This window comes from Geotrypetes seraphini, chromosome 18 (genome assembly GCF_902459505.1).
Source record: "Geotrypetes seraphini chromosome 18, aGeoSer1.1, whole genome shotgun sequence".
Lineage (NCBI taxonomy): Eukaryota > Metazoa > Chordata > Amphibia > Gymnophiona > Dermophiidae > Geotrypetes > Geotrypetes seraphini.
In genome coordinates, this window is record NC_047101.1 from 8297501 (window position 1) to 8316402 (window position 18902).

General features: G+C 41.9%; 1 protein-coding gene across 4 annotated transcripts in view; it reads right to left on the bottom strand.

The window, feature by feature from the left end:
• Positions 1-2466: 2466 nt before the first annotated feature.
• RAD50 (RAD50 double strand break repair protein) overlaps positions 2467-18902 on the bottom strand; it is a 62164-nt gene continuing 45728 nt past the window's right edge. For all 4 annotated transcript variants that reach the window (XM_033927379.1, XM_033927376.1, XM_033927378.1 and 1 more), the window contains 5 exons: positions 18413-18637; positions 10080-10165; positions 9076-9218; positions 4100-4233; positions 2467-2803 (listed from right to left, as the gene is read on the bottom strand). In XM_033927379.1, the coding sequence (XP_033783270.1) occupies positions 2617-2803; positions 4100-4233; positions 9076-9218; positions 10080-10165; positions 18413-18637 (775 nt within the window). In that variant the 3' untranslated portion in view covers positions 2467-2616. The remainder of the gene's footprint in view (positions 2804-4099; positions 4234-9075; positions 9219-10079; positions 10166-18412; positions 18638-18902) is intronic.

Genomic DNA, 18902 nt, shown 5'->3' on the forward strand with positions numbered 1-18902 from the left:
GGCATTCCGCTCTGTCCTCTCCCTTCCATGCAGCCTGCAGGGAAGAGGAAAGGAGGCGATGCAGTAAAAAACTCGATCCACTTGTACCCGTCCTACACCACTCAGGATTTTGTAGACTGGTGGTTATGTGCTCCCACCATATGTGTTCTTCCCTAAATGTTTCTTTTTCTTTCCTTGCCTTTTGTACCAGTTTGTATTAGAACGTAAATAATTTGTTTACAATATCTTGTTTTGTCCTCCCCATTTTTTAATTTTTATTTAAAAAAAAATTTGTTATACCCATTGAAGTATATGATATTGCGTAGATAACAAATCTTAATAAACTTGAAACTTTGATCATATCTCCCCTCAGCTGAAAAGCCCTAACCTTTTTAGTCATTCCTCATACGAGAGGAGTTCTATCCCCTTTATCATCTTGGTCGCTCTTCTTTGAACCTTTTCTAGTGCTGCTATATCTTTCATGAGATAAGGAGACCAGAACTGAATGCAATACTCAAGGTGAGGTCATATCATTGAGCGATGCAGAGACATTGAGAAAGACATGGGGGAAGCCACTGCTTGCCCTGGATTGGAATATGCATGGAATATTGTTACACCTTGGGTTTTGGCCAGGTACTAGTGACCTGGATTGGCCACTGTGAGAACGGGCTACTGTGCTTGATGGACCATTGGGCTGTTCTTATGTTCTTATTATAACATTCACATTCTTAGTCTTGTTAACCATCCCTTTTTCAAAAATGCCTTAATCCCATTGATCTTGCTAGTTTCAAAAGTGTAAGCAATTGAAAAAAACGCCATTTTTGAAACTGGCAAGATCAAAGGGATTAAGGCAATTTTAAAAAATATATATTATTTTCTTTGTGGTTGCTTTGGGAATGACTATTCTATGAGCACATGAAGATTTATTTCAAGAGACTATCTATAATAATAAAACGCTAAGCGTGCATGCGCACTCTCGCCGCATGTTCCTTGATCCCTGATCTGTCGGGCTGTGGCGGCAAGAGTGTGCATGCGCTACAAAGGACTCCAGGATGCCCTTGGCTGTTGGTTTCAGGCCCGCGCGGCGGTGTGGAGCGGCGGCTGCCAGGAGTCGGTTTCAGGCGCGCGTGTGTGCATAGGATCCTTTCTGTGTAAGGCAGATCGTCGTCATCGCCCCCTTCCCCCGGCGCACCCGAAACCCCGTCTGACCCTCTCTTCACGCAGTCTGGTCGCTACCCTTAGTCCCTTGCCGCCCCCCCCCCCCTTCCCACAGTCCCGACAAATCTCTAGCCTCTAGCAGCAGCCGCAGCACTCTACACACGCTGCTTCGTGCCCTTCTACTGCCCTGATTTGCTCTGCCGTGAACCTGATGCCTTAACCGCACAAGCCTCGAACACTTATGATTTTAAAGTGTTTGAGGCTTGTGCAGATGAGGACAGAATTTATAGGAATGAGGCAGGGACAGGAAAAGAACTTGCCGGGACGGGAAAATGAGTTCTCGTGGGACCAAGGAAAAATTTGTCTCCATGTCATTCTCTACTTCAGAATTCTTCTATCACTTCCTTTTTTTCTGCTTGTTATATCTCTCCCTCTGCATCCCAGTATCCCTCTGGCTCTGTCACCTCAGATGTCAGTGGTGTTTATCACATCAGGGCCAAGTCCTCATATCACAGGCACCAACACATGCTATGATCTAGAGATCAGTTTTATTATCAAAGTTATGCTTTTCTGTAATCTATATATATATAAAATCGGAGGTATGTATGTGTGTATGTATGTGTGTGTGTATGTGCCGCGATCACGCAAAAACGGCTTGACCGATTTGAACGAAACTTGGTATGCAGATCCCTCACTACCTGGGATGATATGTTCTGGGGGTCTCGCGGCCCACCTGCACACGTGGGCGGAGCTACAAACAGAAAATCAGATTTCACCCATTCATGTCAATGGAAAAAATGTAAAAAGCTGCCATTCTCACAGTAATTCAAAAACGGCTTGACCGATTTGAACGAAACTTGGTATGCAGATCCCTCACTACCTGGGGTGATATGTTCTGGGGGTCTCGCGGCCCACAACTCTATGTTGCTTGCTCAAGGGTGGGTTCACCCAAGAATTTATATGTTCTTGCTCCAGGAGGTGAAACTAAAATTGTTGTTTATAATCACGTTTTGCGTTAGTTGTATTGTATTCATTTTGTCAAATATTTCACATTATAATTTTAATATTGTACTTTTTATTAAGCTGTAAAAAAATAATTTCATAATTTCATTCACCACTATAAAGTATCTTTATTTGAATCCATTTACAGTGTTATTGCTATAATGAAATACCCGTGCAACGCCGGGGCATCAGCTAGTGTATTATATTTTTCAGATAAACTTTGTTGGTTCTCTCTTTGGGGAAAAAGACAAAAAGAAATGAATATGAAATGCTAGCAAAGTCAAAGAGAACAATCTACATCAGAAAAAGAAAATCCCCAAACACCAATTAGCTAGGAAGTTGTTTTATTTTTATTTTAAAGACACAGATAGAAAAAAAACAAAGCTTTGTGCTAACTCTGAGAACAGACTCCTTCCTGCCCCTGGAGTTTGCTAGCATTCCTCTGCCAGCACACCTGCACCCCCGGGTCTCGGGGCTTTAATGAACGTAGGAGTCCAGAGAGCTAACGCTACATTTCACAATCTCTGAGCGCTGGTCAATATTCTTCTTGATCCTGTAGAAACTTTCCACATACTCTGAACGGCCCAGCAGTTCCACGAAGTCCTCGTCATGCGTTATGATAAGAAGCTGGAAGTTGCGCTGCTGTGAACGGCTCTTTATTATCCTACGGAACAAAGGTCCTGGCTTTAAAACTCAGCTTTTCATCTTCTGGAACAGAGGTAGGCAATTCTGGTCCTTGAGAGCCACAACCAAGTCGGGTTTTCAAGATTTCCACAATGAATACGCAGAAGATTGATTTGCATACAATGGAAGCAGTTCATGCAAATTAATCTCATGCATATTCATTGTGGAAATCTGGAAAACCTGACCGGGGTTGTGGCTCTCGAGGACCGTCATTGCCTACCCCTGCTCTAGAGTAACTTGTTTTATCGGAAAAAAGGGCCTCAGTACAATTACAATTCAGCACTTTAGAAAACAAGTATACTGCCTGCCCTAGGATGAATAGCCAGGTCGATGCAATTGTGTGTGAAAGTTTCTAAAAAGATAAAGGAAGAACTACAAACTGTTGTCAGCAGAACTGATTAAAATGCAGCAGAATGAGTGATGGGATTTCAACCTGTATCCCAGGAGTCTTTGTAACTCCTTTTTTTAAATTTCTTTATTCATTTTATAACTTACATCAAGTGTACAGTAAATATCAAACAATTATAGTACAACATCACTTGAAAATCTACAATATCATACAACAAAAAGATTTAACTCCCATCCCCCTTCCAAATTCATATACAACTAAAATATACCACATGAAAATAATATCTTATGTCATTCATAAATATATTATTAGTGGAAAACCAAGAATCCCCCTCCTCACCCCAAATCCACATGAGTATTAAAATTGGGAAAAGTGTAAATTATTCATTATAATACTTTAATAATGGTCTCCACACATCCTTAAATTTATTATAGTAACCTTTTTGAACTTCTAATTATTATAACTATTATAGCGTGGGGAGGGGGAGATCACAGGGGAGATAAGAGAAGAGAAATAGTGAGGGGCAGCTGAGTGGGTGCATTTGTAGATCAGTAAAAGGAAAGAGGAGCTTGAACTGTTTCTGGAAATGGAGGGGAAGCCAATGAAGTGAATTTAGGAGAGGTGTAATGTGAGTAAAGCGGCTTTCCCGGAATAGGAGTCGTGCAGCAGAATTCCTATGCAGCAACCGAAACACGCTATGTCGGCTGGGGCTCTCCTATATGATTAATCAGATAAGTTTTTTCACTTCACATTCTAAATTTTCAAGGATTTATTTGAATAAGATATATCTGATACTTTAATGAAGCTGAATGATATGGGACTGATGAAGAGGTGGAAGACAGCTTGAGGCTGTCAGCATAAATGGTGGCAGACAGTGGCCATTTCTGACTGGTCCGTTGTGTTGGGGTGGGGATGTGCAATACTTACTCGACTAAAGCATGTGCGAGCGATTCAATGTTTTCTCTGTCGAGGTTTGTAGTTGGTTCATCCAGGGCGAGGATACCACAGTTGAGACAGAAAGTTTCTGCCAGGGCGAGTCGGATAATCAAAGAGGCCAGAACCTACAAATATAGTAGAATAATGCAACGGGATCACAAAAGAGCAGAATTTCACCATTATAGTATTTAATTTCATGCAAATATTGTCTGTGTTAAACCCTTTGGCACTGAAGATACCTCAAACTCGTGGCCCGCCAGGTGCTATTTTGAGGCCCTCGGTATGTTTATCATAATCACAAAAGTAAAATAAAACAGTTTCTTGACCATATGTCTCTTTAGCTATAAATTACAATATTATTATTAAGACTTGGCCAAAAGGAAAGATTTATAAACTATAAAGAGTTTTTACCTCATGCAAAATTGTCATTTCTTTAATAAGACATTAACCATTTTTTCTGAGGCCCTCCAAGTCCAAAATGTGGCCAAAATGCTTTACACTATCCAGTGAAGCACTGCATTTGTGACCAAGTCCTTCCAGAGATTGTAAAAGTCAAATTTCTCTCCAGGTTTATTAATCTGCTAACTTAAGTTCCTAATGTTTCTCAAATTAAGACCGCAGCGATCAAAACGGCCAGAGGTGTATATGGTTTCCTCTTTTTAGAAAATTTTCCTGCGATCCCTATTTGCTAAAAATATCAAAGTGATAGTTTGGAAAAGCAAAGACCCTATTTATTGACTATGGGGCTCATAATCAAAATATCCAGACTTCCCAAAAATCCACACGAGTCGGCACTTGGATGTCCTAATAGCCGGGACGTCCATATTCAGAGTTTCAAAACCAAGTTTCTGGACGTCCGGCAGGACTTCTAAGGCAGTGTGTGTCCAGAGCATGTTATGGATGAGCATTGGGTAGGCTTAGACCTGGACATCTTACAGCCATAACTGAAGTTTTCCCAGGACGTCCTAGATGGAACTTAGATGCCCAGAGTTAGACCTGGTTTAGATGCATTTAGGTGCCCCCAAAGGTGCACAAACCGACCAGATGACCACTGCATGCATTAAGGTTTAACCCCCACACTCCCACCCCCAAAATATCCTATTTAAAGAGTCCATACCTTTCTGTAGAACAGTAGCATCTGCTATAGGAAAGCCTAGTAGAACTGCACACAAGTGTCTTAAAAAGCCTGGGGGGGGGGGTCTAGTGAACCACAGAGAGGTGGAGCCAGGCCCATAAGCCACTCTAACCACTACATTTATGGTGGAAAGTGTGAGTCCACCAAAATCCTACTCTATTTCCATATAGATGCCACTTGCAGCCATAAGGTTATTGGGGTGGGAGACCGGCGAGCGTGGTAGGTTTTGAGGGAGTTCTGGAGGGCTCACCCTAAATTATAAAGGGTTTTTGGTGAGACGTCCATGTGGCAGCCTCTACGTGAAGTTCACTGCAGTGCCCATTGCTCTGTTGGCATGTCTGTGTGGCCATTCCATTACAATGCTGGCCCCTCCGATGTGCAAATGGTCTGCATTTGGACGCCTGGACCCATCTGTGGTGGAAACTGGGGAACCACATCTATAGCTAAAACAGTGTAACAGTTTCAAATTCTATTCAGTTCTCGACAAGAGTACTAATTAGCAACAAATGTGATGGTGGATTAACTTTTGTCTTTATTAAAAATTTCTATTCCGCCTACAATGACTATATAGTCAATTCAAAACGGTTCACAAACTACATCTATATTTCCAAATAACTTCATACACACAATTACACAAACTAAAATACATTACATTCATCTAATCAAAACCTGCTATCCATTCCCTCTTTAAGACACATTAACACTATGCACACTAATATCTTCTCTGTTACGGCCCCTACCACCTGGAACTCAGCACCAAATTATATAAGAGAAATTTCATCACTTGATAAAAAGGCCTTTCTTTTTAAAGACGCATTTGGAGTATAACAGTCCTTCTAAGGACGGCAATGGAAACTTGTTCCTTGCTATTTTTTAATCATTTTAACCTATTTTACAAAGTACCAGCCTATTTATTTTCTGTTCCCCTCCCTTTTGTTTTGATCCTTTTCCCTCTCTTTCTCATAATACAAATGTATTTTACCCTTCTCCATTTTGTATCGGTATGTTGATGTTTGTCTGTGCGTTTGATTGTTTGTAATATTAATATTAATTTGTTTTTAACTCATACCCTTTTTATTTTTTGTTTTTATATTATGTAAAACCGCTTTAAATTTTGATAAGGCGGTATATCAAATTTTTAAATAAACCTGAAACCTAAAATACCACAGTATTCCTCTGCCATAAAAATTTCCAATAAAGGACTAAAGTGATATGACCTTGACTGAGAATTCACATAGGTCTCCTGAACACCTTACAGTCCTCCTAGGATTCTGGTTTTGGTTTTAGCTTCAGTGCCATAAATTCTCTGAAATCCAGATTTGGCCATTCTTTAGTGCATTTTGGGCTGAAACAGAAACTCCCCACCCCACCCCCCTCAACCCCTCTGTGCTACCACAATCCCATCTCCTTGGGCTGCTCACAAACACCGCCATAGGCCTACCTTTGAAAATCCCTGGTGTTCTAGTGGTCTCTTCAGGGCAGGAGCGATCCCAAGTCACTCCTGCCCCCACTGGTTCTGTAGTTAAAATGGAGGTTGCAGCAGCCATTTTGAGGCTGGAACTAGCACAGGCAGGAGTGACTAGGGAATGCTCCTGCCCATGTTGGTTCCAATCTCAAAATGGCCACCACGAGACTGCCACAGGAAGTTGTGGCAGCCATTTTGACAATGGAGCCAGCAGATGCAGGAACAATTGTTGCTGCCCTGAAGAGGCCAAAAGACCACCAGGGCTTTTTGAAGTTAGGCACAGGAAGGGTCTAAGGGTGGTGTGTGTGTGTGTATGTGTGGAGTTGGTGGGTGGGCTATGGGGATGAGTCTTTTGTTGAGGGAAGGGGGAAGGCTTGCAGTGACAATTTTGGTTCTGACTGAAACTGAGCAGTGAATTTTATCTGGAATGAAAACTCCGGTTTCAGTTGCTCTCTACAGTCCCCAATGATCTAACTTGTTTGCGATCTGTAAAGACTGTAGTAAAACATTACATGACTAATAAGATAATGTCTTTTTGGTATATCAAATTACCAAATAAATATTCTTTGGTCTGACACACTCAGAAAAGATACTATTCATTTTTAAGGACGGATACTATGACTGTCATTGAATGTAAATGAAATCTGAATTTCCTTGAGATAACACAATTTGCAATAATGGACTCCGTAGGTGTCAGATAAGAGTCTGGAAAATTAGTGACCTACTTTAGCATCTAAGCTTGTTCTTTGAGGCTTTACATTTCTCTACACTTTTTGGGAGTTTCCTGATTAATCACAAAAATAAGTATAGCTTCTATTTATACTCAAAAGAGATTCATTTTCTAAGATACTAGCAGTGGCGTAGCGAGGGAGGTTGTCGCCCGGCATCACCGTGCCATGCGTCCCCTCACTCTTCCCTGTTGTTTGAGCACCCCCGCATACCTCTTGAAATGTCTGCTGGCATGAACAGAATCTTATGCCCGCTGCTCATGCCAGCATCGGCTCCCTTCTGACATCACGTCCTGGTCCCACGACCAGAAGTGACACTAGCGGGGAACCAATGCCGGCGCAAGCAGAACGTGGAAGATGCTGCCTGTGCTGGTGAACATTTTAAAAAGGTACACGGGGGAGGGTGGCGGAGAGGAGCTGACACCCCCTATGATGATGGCACCTGGGGCAGTCCGTCACTGCCACTGGGAAGCAATTTTCACATGGGGAGAGGTGGGTAGAGGGGGCTCAATTCTGGCTTTAGCTCAGATCTTTATTTTAAAAATGTATATACCATTTAAACCTAAACGGTTTCCATATCATTACATACATAATTCAATAAAACAAATAAAATCAAACAAACATTAACATATAATCATCAGAAAATCACGTGAAGTGCCCATCAAAAGAACAATCGCAAAGATCAGTTCCTAGAAAAATGCATTAACCAATAACTGCATTTTTAATAGATTTCTGAAATTACTCTTGTCCTGACATTTTTGTAATTGACCGACAAGTAAATTCCACAATTTGACCCCCGCACAGCAAAAGGCCATTTTATTGGTCTCAGCATATTTTAGATTAACATTTGTTTTCAATAACGCTGAGTTCTCAGAACATAGAGACCTAGACGGTAAATAATTTGACATCTTACTTTTAAGCAATTCAGGAATGGTATAGGCAGAATATTTGTGCTCCCCAAAACAAAAGCTTCTGCTCCTTTTTGGAATTGTTCAGAAGCTTCCTTGAGCTCTGCACAATTTTAGATCCATTTGGCAAGATTTATGGATGAAAACAACAACGAAGGAGACCAGATGGTGCTCAGTCCATTTATTAATAAAGCAGACTCGACATGATAGCGTTTCGGCTTCACAAAGGTCTGCTTCAGGAGTCTTGATGTTAACTGATAAAACCATAGGTGTATGAATCCATATGTCCAAATTTAACTATAAGATCTTTTTTAAACACCAAAGTAATGGCTGGCGGTGAGTCCAGCAGAAAATCGCATGGACATGAAATGAAATGGCCGCCAGCCATTACTTTGGTGTGAAGACAGTTTCTCCTGGTTATCTCTTGAAGATTTATATATAGCCAAGAGTATGCATGCATTTTAAGCTTTCAGTTTCATCATCTTTAACAAGCTAAGCAATCATTGTGTAAGAATAACTACTTTTGACTGTTTCTCCTTTTTTTCTGGGGTAGAAAAAAGAAGCAAAATGGTTTAGATGTAAAGGGTTCGGAGAGAGGCGATCCAATTTTTTCAGTGTTTAAATTACAATCAAAAATCACACAGGAGTGTATAATTCATAGACGCATCTCAAATACTCCTCAAAAGGCTCTAGAGAGAAAAGAAGTGACTTCAGATACGCATATCAATTACCTTTTGTCCAGCGCTGCACCTCCCCCTCATGTCTAAGGCCGCACCGCCCTTTATCATTACCACCCTGTAGTTGTACGTCCTTCTCTTATCTGCAGTCGACATGTTCTCATCAGCATCAGAACGGATTTCTATATATTCAATATCTAATAAAGGGAGAAATCAGTAACTTGAAACATGCCGTCTTGATTGAAGTACTTCTCTTTAAAAACACTCCCTTAGCTAAAGAAGTAATGGAAGAATCAATACTTTCATCCTCGGCTAAAGTCAAAGAAGGGGATGTGAGAAATCTTCCATCATGGCAGATGATCACATCTAGGTCTCTGTTCCCAAGAATACTAATGAAGAATCCCGTGAATAAAAAAAATTGGAGGGATTCAATTGGATGGATGGTGGAAGAGAAACTGAAGCCTCAGAACAGCGCTTCCTTTTCCCTTAAGAAGGGGGGGGGGATTCATTTTATTAAAGCTTTATTAACGTTTCAGATTTATCTAGGTATTTTCAATTGGAAAAGACCGGACAAGCTGGAGCAATTCATCCTCGGCTAAAGTCAAAGAAGGGGATGTGAAAAATCTTCCATCATGGCAGATGATCACATCTAGGTCTCTGTTCCCAAGAATACTAATGAAGAATCCCGTGAATAAAAAAAATTGAAGGGATTCAATTGGATGGATGGTGGAAGAGAAGCTGAAGCCTCAGAACAGCGCTTCCTTTTCCCTTAAGAAGGGGGGGGGGATTCATTTTATTAAAGCTTTATTAACGTTTCAGATTTATCTAGGTATTTTCAATTGGAAAAGACCGGCAAGCTGGAGCAATATAGTTACTTTTTATTTTCATTACAATTTTAAGATTTATTAAGAAGGTTGGGGAGTTAAGAAAAAATCCCCATCCTTAAAAAAAACCACATTATTACATATCAAGCACAGCCTCCAGGAAAAAGCTGTATTTATAAGGAATAGAATTTCACAAAAATGGAAAGCGGGTGTTGGAAAAGTGGCCTCCTGTACCTTGTCCTCTGTAAGTACTTCTCCAAAGATCACGGATAATTTTGTTGATCTCTTCCATTTTCATGCTATGAAATTTCATTATGGCTCTAAAAGGAGGAAAAATAGTCATTTTATATTTAGGCCAGTGTAATATTATATTATACAATCAGCTTGAAAAATATCACCATGGAAAGACAATACAGCACGATTCTTCCCCACCTGCACCAAGTGAGGCAATGCCACTGAACATAAAATAATAATTTGATATGTTATTTTGTTTTCAAGTTCTAAAACATCTTGAACCCTGCGCCAGACCAAACCCCAGAAAACTTTCACATTAACACTTCCAAACAACATATGTAGAAAAGGTGCCTTTATCTGTCTAGCAAGCCCAACACAAACTAGACGCATGGGCAGACAATTCTAGAATGGCCTCTTGGCGTCAAGATTCCATTAAAGAATATTAGCCTAAGCTGGCATTGGAACACCTAAACTCAGGTGCCAACAGTTACACCAACTCAATGGCAGTCATAACTGTTGGCGCCTAAGTGCATGTAATTTGCATATCTCAGAGGCATGCCCATAACCTGCCCATATTCCGCCCACTTGCACCAAGCAATTTTCGTACATATGTTAGCAAAGAGCACTTAGGCGTGCAAAGGCCTATTGGTAGCACCAATCACACACCTAAGTGCTATTCTATAACTTAAGTGCACAATTGGTGTCTATTTATAGAATGAACATAAGAATTTCCATACTGGTACAGACCGAAAGTCCATCAAGCCCAGTATCCTTTTCCAACAGTGGCTAACCCAGGTCCCAAGTATTTGGCAGAAACTCAAATAGCAGCAACATTCCAGAGCTCAGATTGTGATGTCATAAAGCCTTATTCCATCAATACATGAGAGACCAATTCATTAGTGATGTCACAATAGCTTGTTCACATAAGAATATAAGAGCTGCTATACTGAGACAGACTGAAGGTCCAAACCCAGTATTCTGTTTCCAACAGTGGCCAACCTAGGTTCCAAGTTCTTAGCTAGATCCCAAGTAGTAAAACAGATTTTGTGCTGCTTATCCTAGGAATAAGCTGTGGATTTCCCCAAGCCTTTATTAAAGCCCGCTAAGCTAACCAATTTCACCACATTCTCCAGCAATGAATTCCAGAGTTTAATTACACATTGTGTGAAGAAAAATTTTCTCCATTTAAAAAAAAACAAAAACCAAAAATCTACTACTTCATGCTTTTTCTGAGGAAGGTAATGGAATGATTAGACAGCAAAGAAAGATGGCCTGAGGTGCACAAATAGGAAGGGAGGGGCACGGAGAGAACGGGAACCCAAAGGCCTTGAGCATGCGCAGATGCTCAAGGTCCAGCGTGAAGAAGAAGGCAGATCTTTGGGCACTGGTATGTCCTGTGCGTTGGTGCTGGTGCCAAATGGGGGTAAGGAATGTGATTGGGTGGGTGGGTGGGTGCCTGGGGCATGCCGGATCGTGGTCGTGGTGGTGGTGGGGGGTGCCGGATCAAGGGGGGGGGCGCCATGAGCGGGGGGGGGGGGGGGGCGAAACGAGCGGGAGGTGGCGGATCACGCGGGGGGCCTTCATGAGCGGTGGGGAGCAATACCGGTTCTTGGGGGGGTAGCGAAACGCCGCTGGCCTCGGGGGATGGGGGTGGGTGGGAACGAATCAAGCGAGTTTCCCTTAGTTCCTATGGGGAAACTCGCTTTGATATACGAGTATTTTGGTTTACGAGCAAGCTTCTGGAACGAATTATGCTCGTAAACCAAGGTTCCACTGTACTTCTTAATGTTGCCACCAGATGAGAGATGAGTGCAGTGGTCTTTGATAGGGGGAGAAGCAAAAAAAAACCAAACATGACATTTAATATCATTGTTTTATTAACAAGTAATAAATGTTAGATGTTTCACTAAACCAAGCACACAATCAGCTTGAGAGTGAGTATGTTTAACTGTTAAAATCCTTCCAAAAATTGCCATGTAGGATTATAGCATTGTGCAATAGTTCTGGACATTTCTCCTGAACTGCACGACGCAGGTGGTACTGCAGAAATGACTTGTAATACTGTGCATTCACAGTGTGTCCCTCACGAACTGGATGACACACAAGACAACCTGGGAGACTACTTTGAAGGATGTTAACAGTTGAACAGTTCGTACTTGTGCTTTGGTGTTCATATTGTAAACTCTAAGCCAGGGATCTCAAAGTCCCTCCTTGAGGGCCGAATCCAGTCGGGTTTTCAGAATTTCCCCCCGAATATGCATTGAAAGCAGTGCATGCAAATAGATGTCATGCATATTCATGGGGGAAAACCCGATTGGATTCCGACCCTCAAGGACCGGAGTTGCCCATGTCTGAGCTAGGTGCATTTGGAATCGTCGCTATAGAGCAGGGATCTCAACGTCCCTCCTTGAGGGCTGCAATCCAGTCGGGTGTTCAGGATTTCCCCCATGAATATGCATTGAAAGCAGTGCATACACATAGATCTCATGCATATTCATTAGGGAAGTCCTGAAAACCCGACTGGATTGCGGCCCTCAAGGAGGGACTTTGAGACCCCTGCTCTAAGCCATAATAAAACGATGATTTCAAATGTCATGTTTTTCGCTTCTCCCCTACCAGAGACGCCTGCACTCATCTCTCATCTGGGGGCAATGTTACAATACATTATGTGATTTTTATTCCGCCATTACCTTGCGGTTCAAGGCAGATTACAGAAGAAGATTTCTGGACATGTCCAGAGGTGTTACAGAGTAGAGTGGGTTGCTTCAGAGGATTTAAATGTTTCATTCGGTGTTAGTCTTCATGGATTTCTTGAATAGCAGGGTTTTTATTTCTTTTCTGAAAGTTTTGTAGTCTGGGGTCGCGATTAGTCGATTGGAGAGTTGGTGGTCTAGTTTTGCTGCCTGTGTGGCTAGAAGGCCATCGTACAGTTTTTTCCACTTTATGTCTCTGATTGGAGGGTGTGTGAATGGTGTCTGGGTTCTCCTGTGTCTGGTTGTGGTAGTTTGGATTAGGCGGTTGTTCAAGTAGGCTGGGCTGTCACCATTTATGGATTTAAATAACAGACAGTAGAATTTAAATAGTACATGTCACGCACTTTTAGATGTGTATATTAGATTTCAAGTATTGGTGCATTTTTGAGAGAAAAAAAAAAAGAGCTGTCATGACTTACAAATCAACCCTCGATGTAATTGGCATCTCAGTACATGCAACAACTGTGAATAAGAAAGAGGAAGACTTAAGAAAACAACGGTGAGTTTTCTTAATAATGTTGCAAGCTGTGTGGTGCACTATCCTTGCAAGATTAACATATTTAGCTATTGCTTCAAAAAGAGTGAGACGGGAGTCCAACAATATTGTAGTAAATGAAGCGCTCAACAGATGCAAAGTGGAAAACAGAAATGGAAAAAAAAAAAGGCAACAAACGTAAACACAATTCAAATGTAATTTACATGGTTATCTGATGGCTTTTTTTTTAAACTCAAAGAAGCAGGGACTTTACTCCACACACCAAAGACTTCCTGCTGAAGGCCTGTTGTTGACCAGCAAGAAAGAGGGAGATGAGTCATACAGTAAGCTCATTTCTATTAATTGACAGATCAATGGATAACAGCAGATATAATCAGTGCAATTTTTACATCATTTTTACCATAATGCTTAAGCACTTTAGTAGGAGGAAGCTGGTGACGGATCTGCAAAAGTTTTCCTAAAAAGAGATGATGCACTTAACCCTAGTAAGAAGCTTTTTTTCCAGTAGACAGGCGAGACATTCTAGACCAGGGGTGTCAAAGTCCCTCCTCGAGGGCCGCAATCCAGCCGGGTTTTCAGGATTTCCCCAATGAATATGCATGAGATCTATTAGTATATGATAAAAGCAGTGCATGCAAATAGATCTTACGCATATTCATTGGGGAAATCCTGAAAACCCGACTGGATTGCGGCCCTCGAAGAGGGACTTTGACACCCCTGTTCTAGACAGATGGGTAGTGTCCCCGTGGCCACATGCCATCTGCAGAAGGAATCCACTCTGGATTTTTCCTTTTGCCTCTGCTGTACTTCACTGGGCTCCTTAGCTCCACCTGCAGTTAGTGCCCAAGCACTGAGAGCCACCCAATATGTGTGAAGTAGAGGCACCAGTAGCAAATAGGCCGAGAAACAACTGTTCTGCTCAAGGAGTAAAATCACGCAGTAATGTTAACCGCCAACAAAGGAGCTCAGAAACTACTCCTATAGAAAAAGGACATATACAGTGCTCCCCCGCGAATTCGCGGTTCCGGTCATTCGCGGTATTTTATGACTGTGAAGGGGAGGCAGGAGAGGGCAGCTGGAGTGCCGGCAAGTGAAGGAAATCACTCCCGGTATGTTCCGACCACCTCCTCCTGTACTAAAGTCGGGCCTCATCAATCAGGAGCTGAAAATAACTAATGGGCAGACTGGATGGGCCGTTCAGGTCTTTATCTGCCGTCATTTACTATGTTACCTGGCAGAAACCCAAAGAGTAGCAACATTCCAGAGCTGAGACTGTGATGTCATAATGCCACATTCCACCAATGCCTAAGAGCCAACCTCAGCAGTGATGTCACAATGGCTTGATTAGATGGCAATTTCAGCATTTGGAACCTAGGACAACACTAGACTTTACAGTCTATGGCCCAGAAATATCAAAGAAGAGACAAGTTAATCTAATGATGTATTTTTAATGGGCAGACTGGATGGACCGTTCAGGTCTTTATCTGCTGTCATTTACTATGTTAGTTCCTATCTATTGTGGACAAGTAGATCAAAGAAAGTCTAAATACAGTGTTCCCCCATGAATTCGGAGTTTGTGGACCTGGTCATTCGCGGTATTCTCCGAGCGCCATTCTTCGAGCGCCTCTTCCTGCGTGTCAAAGCAGCTCCTGATTGGTGAAGCCCGACTTTACTACAGGAAGAGGCGGTCGGAGCATACTGTGAGTGATTTCCTTCACTTGCCGGCGCTCTGGCTGCCCTCTCCTGCCTCCCCAGGTGAAAAACCGTATTCGTGGTTTTTCGATATTTGCTGGGGTTCCTGGAACAGAACCCCCGCGAATATCGGGAGAGTAATGTACATCAACATTAATGGGGTTTGTTATTTAATGTGGGTTAAATCACATTAACATTAGGCAATATGTATTAATACAGCTTAGTAAACAGAGCTTTTCATTTGCACTTTTTCCCTAGAAGGAGGAACGTAAAACACAGCTATGTATCAACTGTAGAGTTCCTTTCAGAAGCACATAAATTTCACTGAGGAAACAGACAATTTCCATAAAAATGCTTCCATTTCACTGCCTCTTTGCTCATTAAAACTATGATGTTATTTTTTTTCCAGATTACCAATACGCGATGCTAATCTGCTTTTCCTGAAATTACAAGATGGTAGTTTCCTGTGCCTTAAAGAGATAAGACTTACCACTGAGATGAGGTTAGTGCTTTAGAAAACACTGCAAAGGTTCTTCATAGTCAGCACTGCTATTTAGGAAACCCACTGAATCACACGCCAAGTCATCACAATAAACACTTCCAATGACAACATGGAAATTTTCTGCAGTACTGAAAGTTATTCTTGGGGCCAATGATTTCTGGTGTTTTTGTGATAAGGGCCGCAAAATCAAGTCCTCCGTGTAGAATTCCGAGAAACCAGAGGTCCATATTCTATAAATGGCATCGTAACTGTCCAAAACACTGTTTAAAAACGGACTTAAGAGAAATCACAAGGCACCGGAATTGTGCCTCCAGAGGCACCTACTGCCATTGTAGTCTTGGCTAATGCCAGAAGTGGCATTAAGCGCGATTCACGTCAAAGGTAAGTGCTGGGAATGTGGGCCTTGAAAGCCCTGACTTTACATTTCCAGCATCTACATATGATCAGTGACTACTTTTAAGGTGGCTGCCAATTTAGAGAATCTGGGCCTATGTGCATGAGAGAAAGAGGGAATCTGAACTGGGGTGGAGTTGTCTGTAAGAGGGAGGGATTTCTGCCAAGCTGTCCTCTATGTCCGAGTCAGAAATAAAGGTTAACAAATACAAAAAATACATGATACCATTTTACTGGACTAACAATATATTCCTGACTGGCTTTCAGGAAGCCACTGTGACATCACTGCTGAGGTTGGCTCTCAGGCATTGGTGGAATGAGACATTATGACATCACAATCTCAGCTCCGGAATGTTGCTACTCTTTGGGTTTCTGGTAGAGAATGACACGGTGACAAAATTCATTACCGTTCCCGTCCCCGCGGATAACCGTGGGAAATAATTCCATGTCATTTTCTAGTGTCTATTTCAACCTCAGTCCTTCTACACCAGCATTCTTCAAAGCAAAGCTTATGGGTCAGTGGTTGTGGCCATTCATACTCTGATTCTTATGTGAGCTAAGGATAATGAAGCCATTGTGATATCACTAATATGATTGGTTCTTAGGCACTGGTGGAATGAGGCATTATGACATCACAATATCTGCTCTGGATACCAGAGACTGTCATTCTGTAGTGTCTGTTTCAGCCTCAGTCCTTCTACACCAGCATCCTTCAGAGCAAAACTTGCGGGTCAGTGGTTGTGGCCATTCATACTCTGATTCTTATGTGAGCCAAGGATAATGAAGCCATTGTGACATCACTGATGTGATTGGCTCTTAGGCACTGGTGGAATGAGGCATTATGACATCACAATATCTGCTCTGGATACCAGAGACTGTCATTCTGTAGTGTCTGTTTCAAACTCAGTCCTTCTACACCAGCATTCTTCAAAGCAAAGCGTGCTGGTCAGTGGTTGTGGCCATTCATACTCTGATTCTTATGTGAGCCAAGGATAATGAAGCCATTGTGACATCACTAATGTGATTGGCTCTTAGGCACTGGTGGAATGAGGCATTATGACATCACAATATCTGCTCTGGATACCAGAGACTGTCATTCTGTAGTGTCTGTTTCAACCTCAGTCCTTCTACACCAGCATTCTTCAAAACAAAGCTTGCGGGTCGGTGGTTGTGGCCATTCATACTCTGATTCTTATGTGAGCCAAGGATAATGAAGCCATTGTGACATCACTAATGTGATTGGCTCTTAGGCACTGGTGGAATGAGGCATTATGACATCACAATATCTGCTCTGGATACCAGAGACTGTCATTCTGTAGTGTCTGTTTCAGCCTCAGTCCTTCTACACCAGCATTCTTCAAAGCAAAGCTTGTGGGTCAGTGGTTGTGGCCATTCATACTCTGATTCTTCCCTCTCTCCTTAAAGAATGACATGAAGATGGTTTCCCGCGGTTATCCGCGGGGACGGTGATGAATTTTGTCACCGTGTCATTCTCTAGTTTCTGACAGGTACTTGGGACCTGGGTTGGCCACTATTGGAAACAGGATACTGGGCTTGATGGATCTTTGGTCCGTCCCACTTTGGCAATTGTCCTTAAAGCTAATAACCCTTTTCTCAATTGAGGACAGGGAGAGAAAGGTTCCACTCCACCCTTGGTTCTCTTGTTTCCGTATCACAGATCCTCCCCTGGTCACAGATCCTTTTTCCTTCATCCTAGATCTATCTTCCTCTCCCTTCTTCCTTCTCCTCTGCAATCTTCCCTCCTTCTTGAAAACCCATTCTCATGCTGATCCTCTTTTTCCCTTTCCTTCACATAATAATAATATCCAGACACAGTCTAGTAAGAGGACATATCCCATAAGTCTGCACTGGTCTAGCAGGATGATAAAGAAACAGGATTTCCCCAATGAATATGCATGAGATCTATTTGCATGCACTGCTTTCAATGCCTATTCATTGGGGAAATCCTGAAAACCCGACTGGATTACGGCCCTTGAGGACCGGAGTTCCCCACCCCTGGCCTAAGGTGATTTCCGGCCCAGACCACACCTAAGCTGACATGATTTCGGTGTTTCTTTTAGGCACCTACACTTTTTTTTAACAAGGTTTTAATTGGTTTTCAATTGGCGTAAATAGCGCACAGATTAAACCAATTAAGTTAGGTGGTAGTAGGATGCCTTTCACCACCTAATTATGGCGCCGTTTTCTGAATCTGCCCCAGTGGGTCTTTTCCTTTGTTTGTTGTATAATTTAAGATTGGTCTCTTTGTGTTGGATTATTTCATGTTTTTGTTTGTTCTGCTTCTTTTTAACTGGAATATTGCATGCCACCATGATTGTCATTGGCAAATGATGATCAAATATCATAAATACATTTCAAGCAGTTCTATTTCTTGTAAAATTTTCAAAATCTACCAGGTAAAAAGTCTGCTTCAGGCTGATTTTAGATTTCATGGTGAAAGAAGAGCGAGTGGGTGGAATGGCTCTGTGGTACTTACTGGTCCAGTGTCTTGTAATAAATGTCAAGATCCTTGTTTACTAGCTCTGTTGTTCTCATAACAATCATCATTTCTCTGTATTTCTCCTCTGCATCTTTGTACTGGGGCTCTCGAAGTTCCCTCTTGAATCGAAGAATTTCTTCCTCAAATCCTTTCTGCCTTCCAAGTGCCACACCGTGGTTTTGCTTCAGATCTTCAAGTTTTGTCTCTAGATGCTGGTGCTCCCTGTCACGGAGGGGGAAAAAAAAAATATAGTGTCACCTTTCCGATATCGTGTAGAATTTTGAGGACAGAATTATATCCCTGGGCCTTGATGGCTTTCTCAAGGTAATAAGAAAACAAACTGAGTTTCTGCAAGTTGTTGGTGGTTGTACACTGACTTTTTAGGGTGCAGTCCCCAATTAATAAAATATTTTAAAAATCAAATGTGCTTTACTTTTTCCATCTGTGAAATTATGGGGTAATTTTTCAAACTAAAACAAAGAAATAT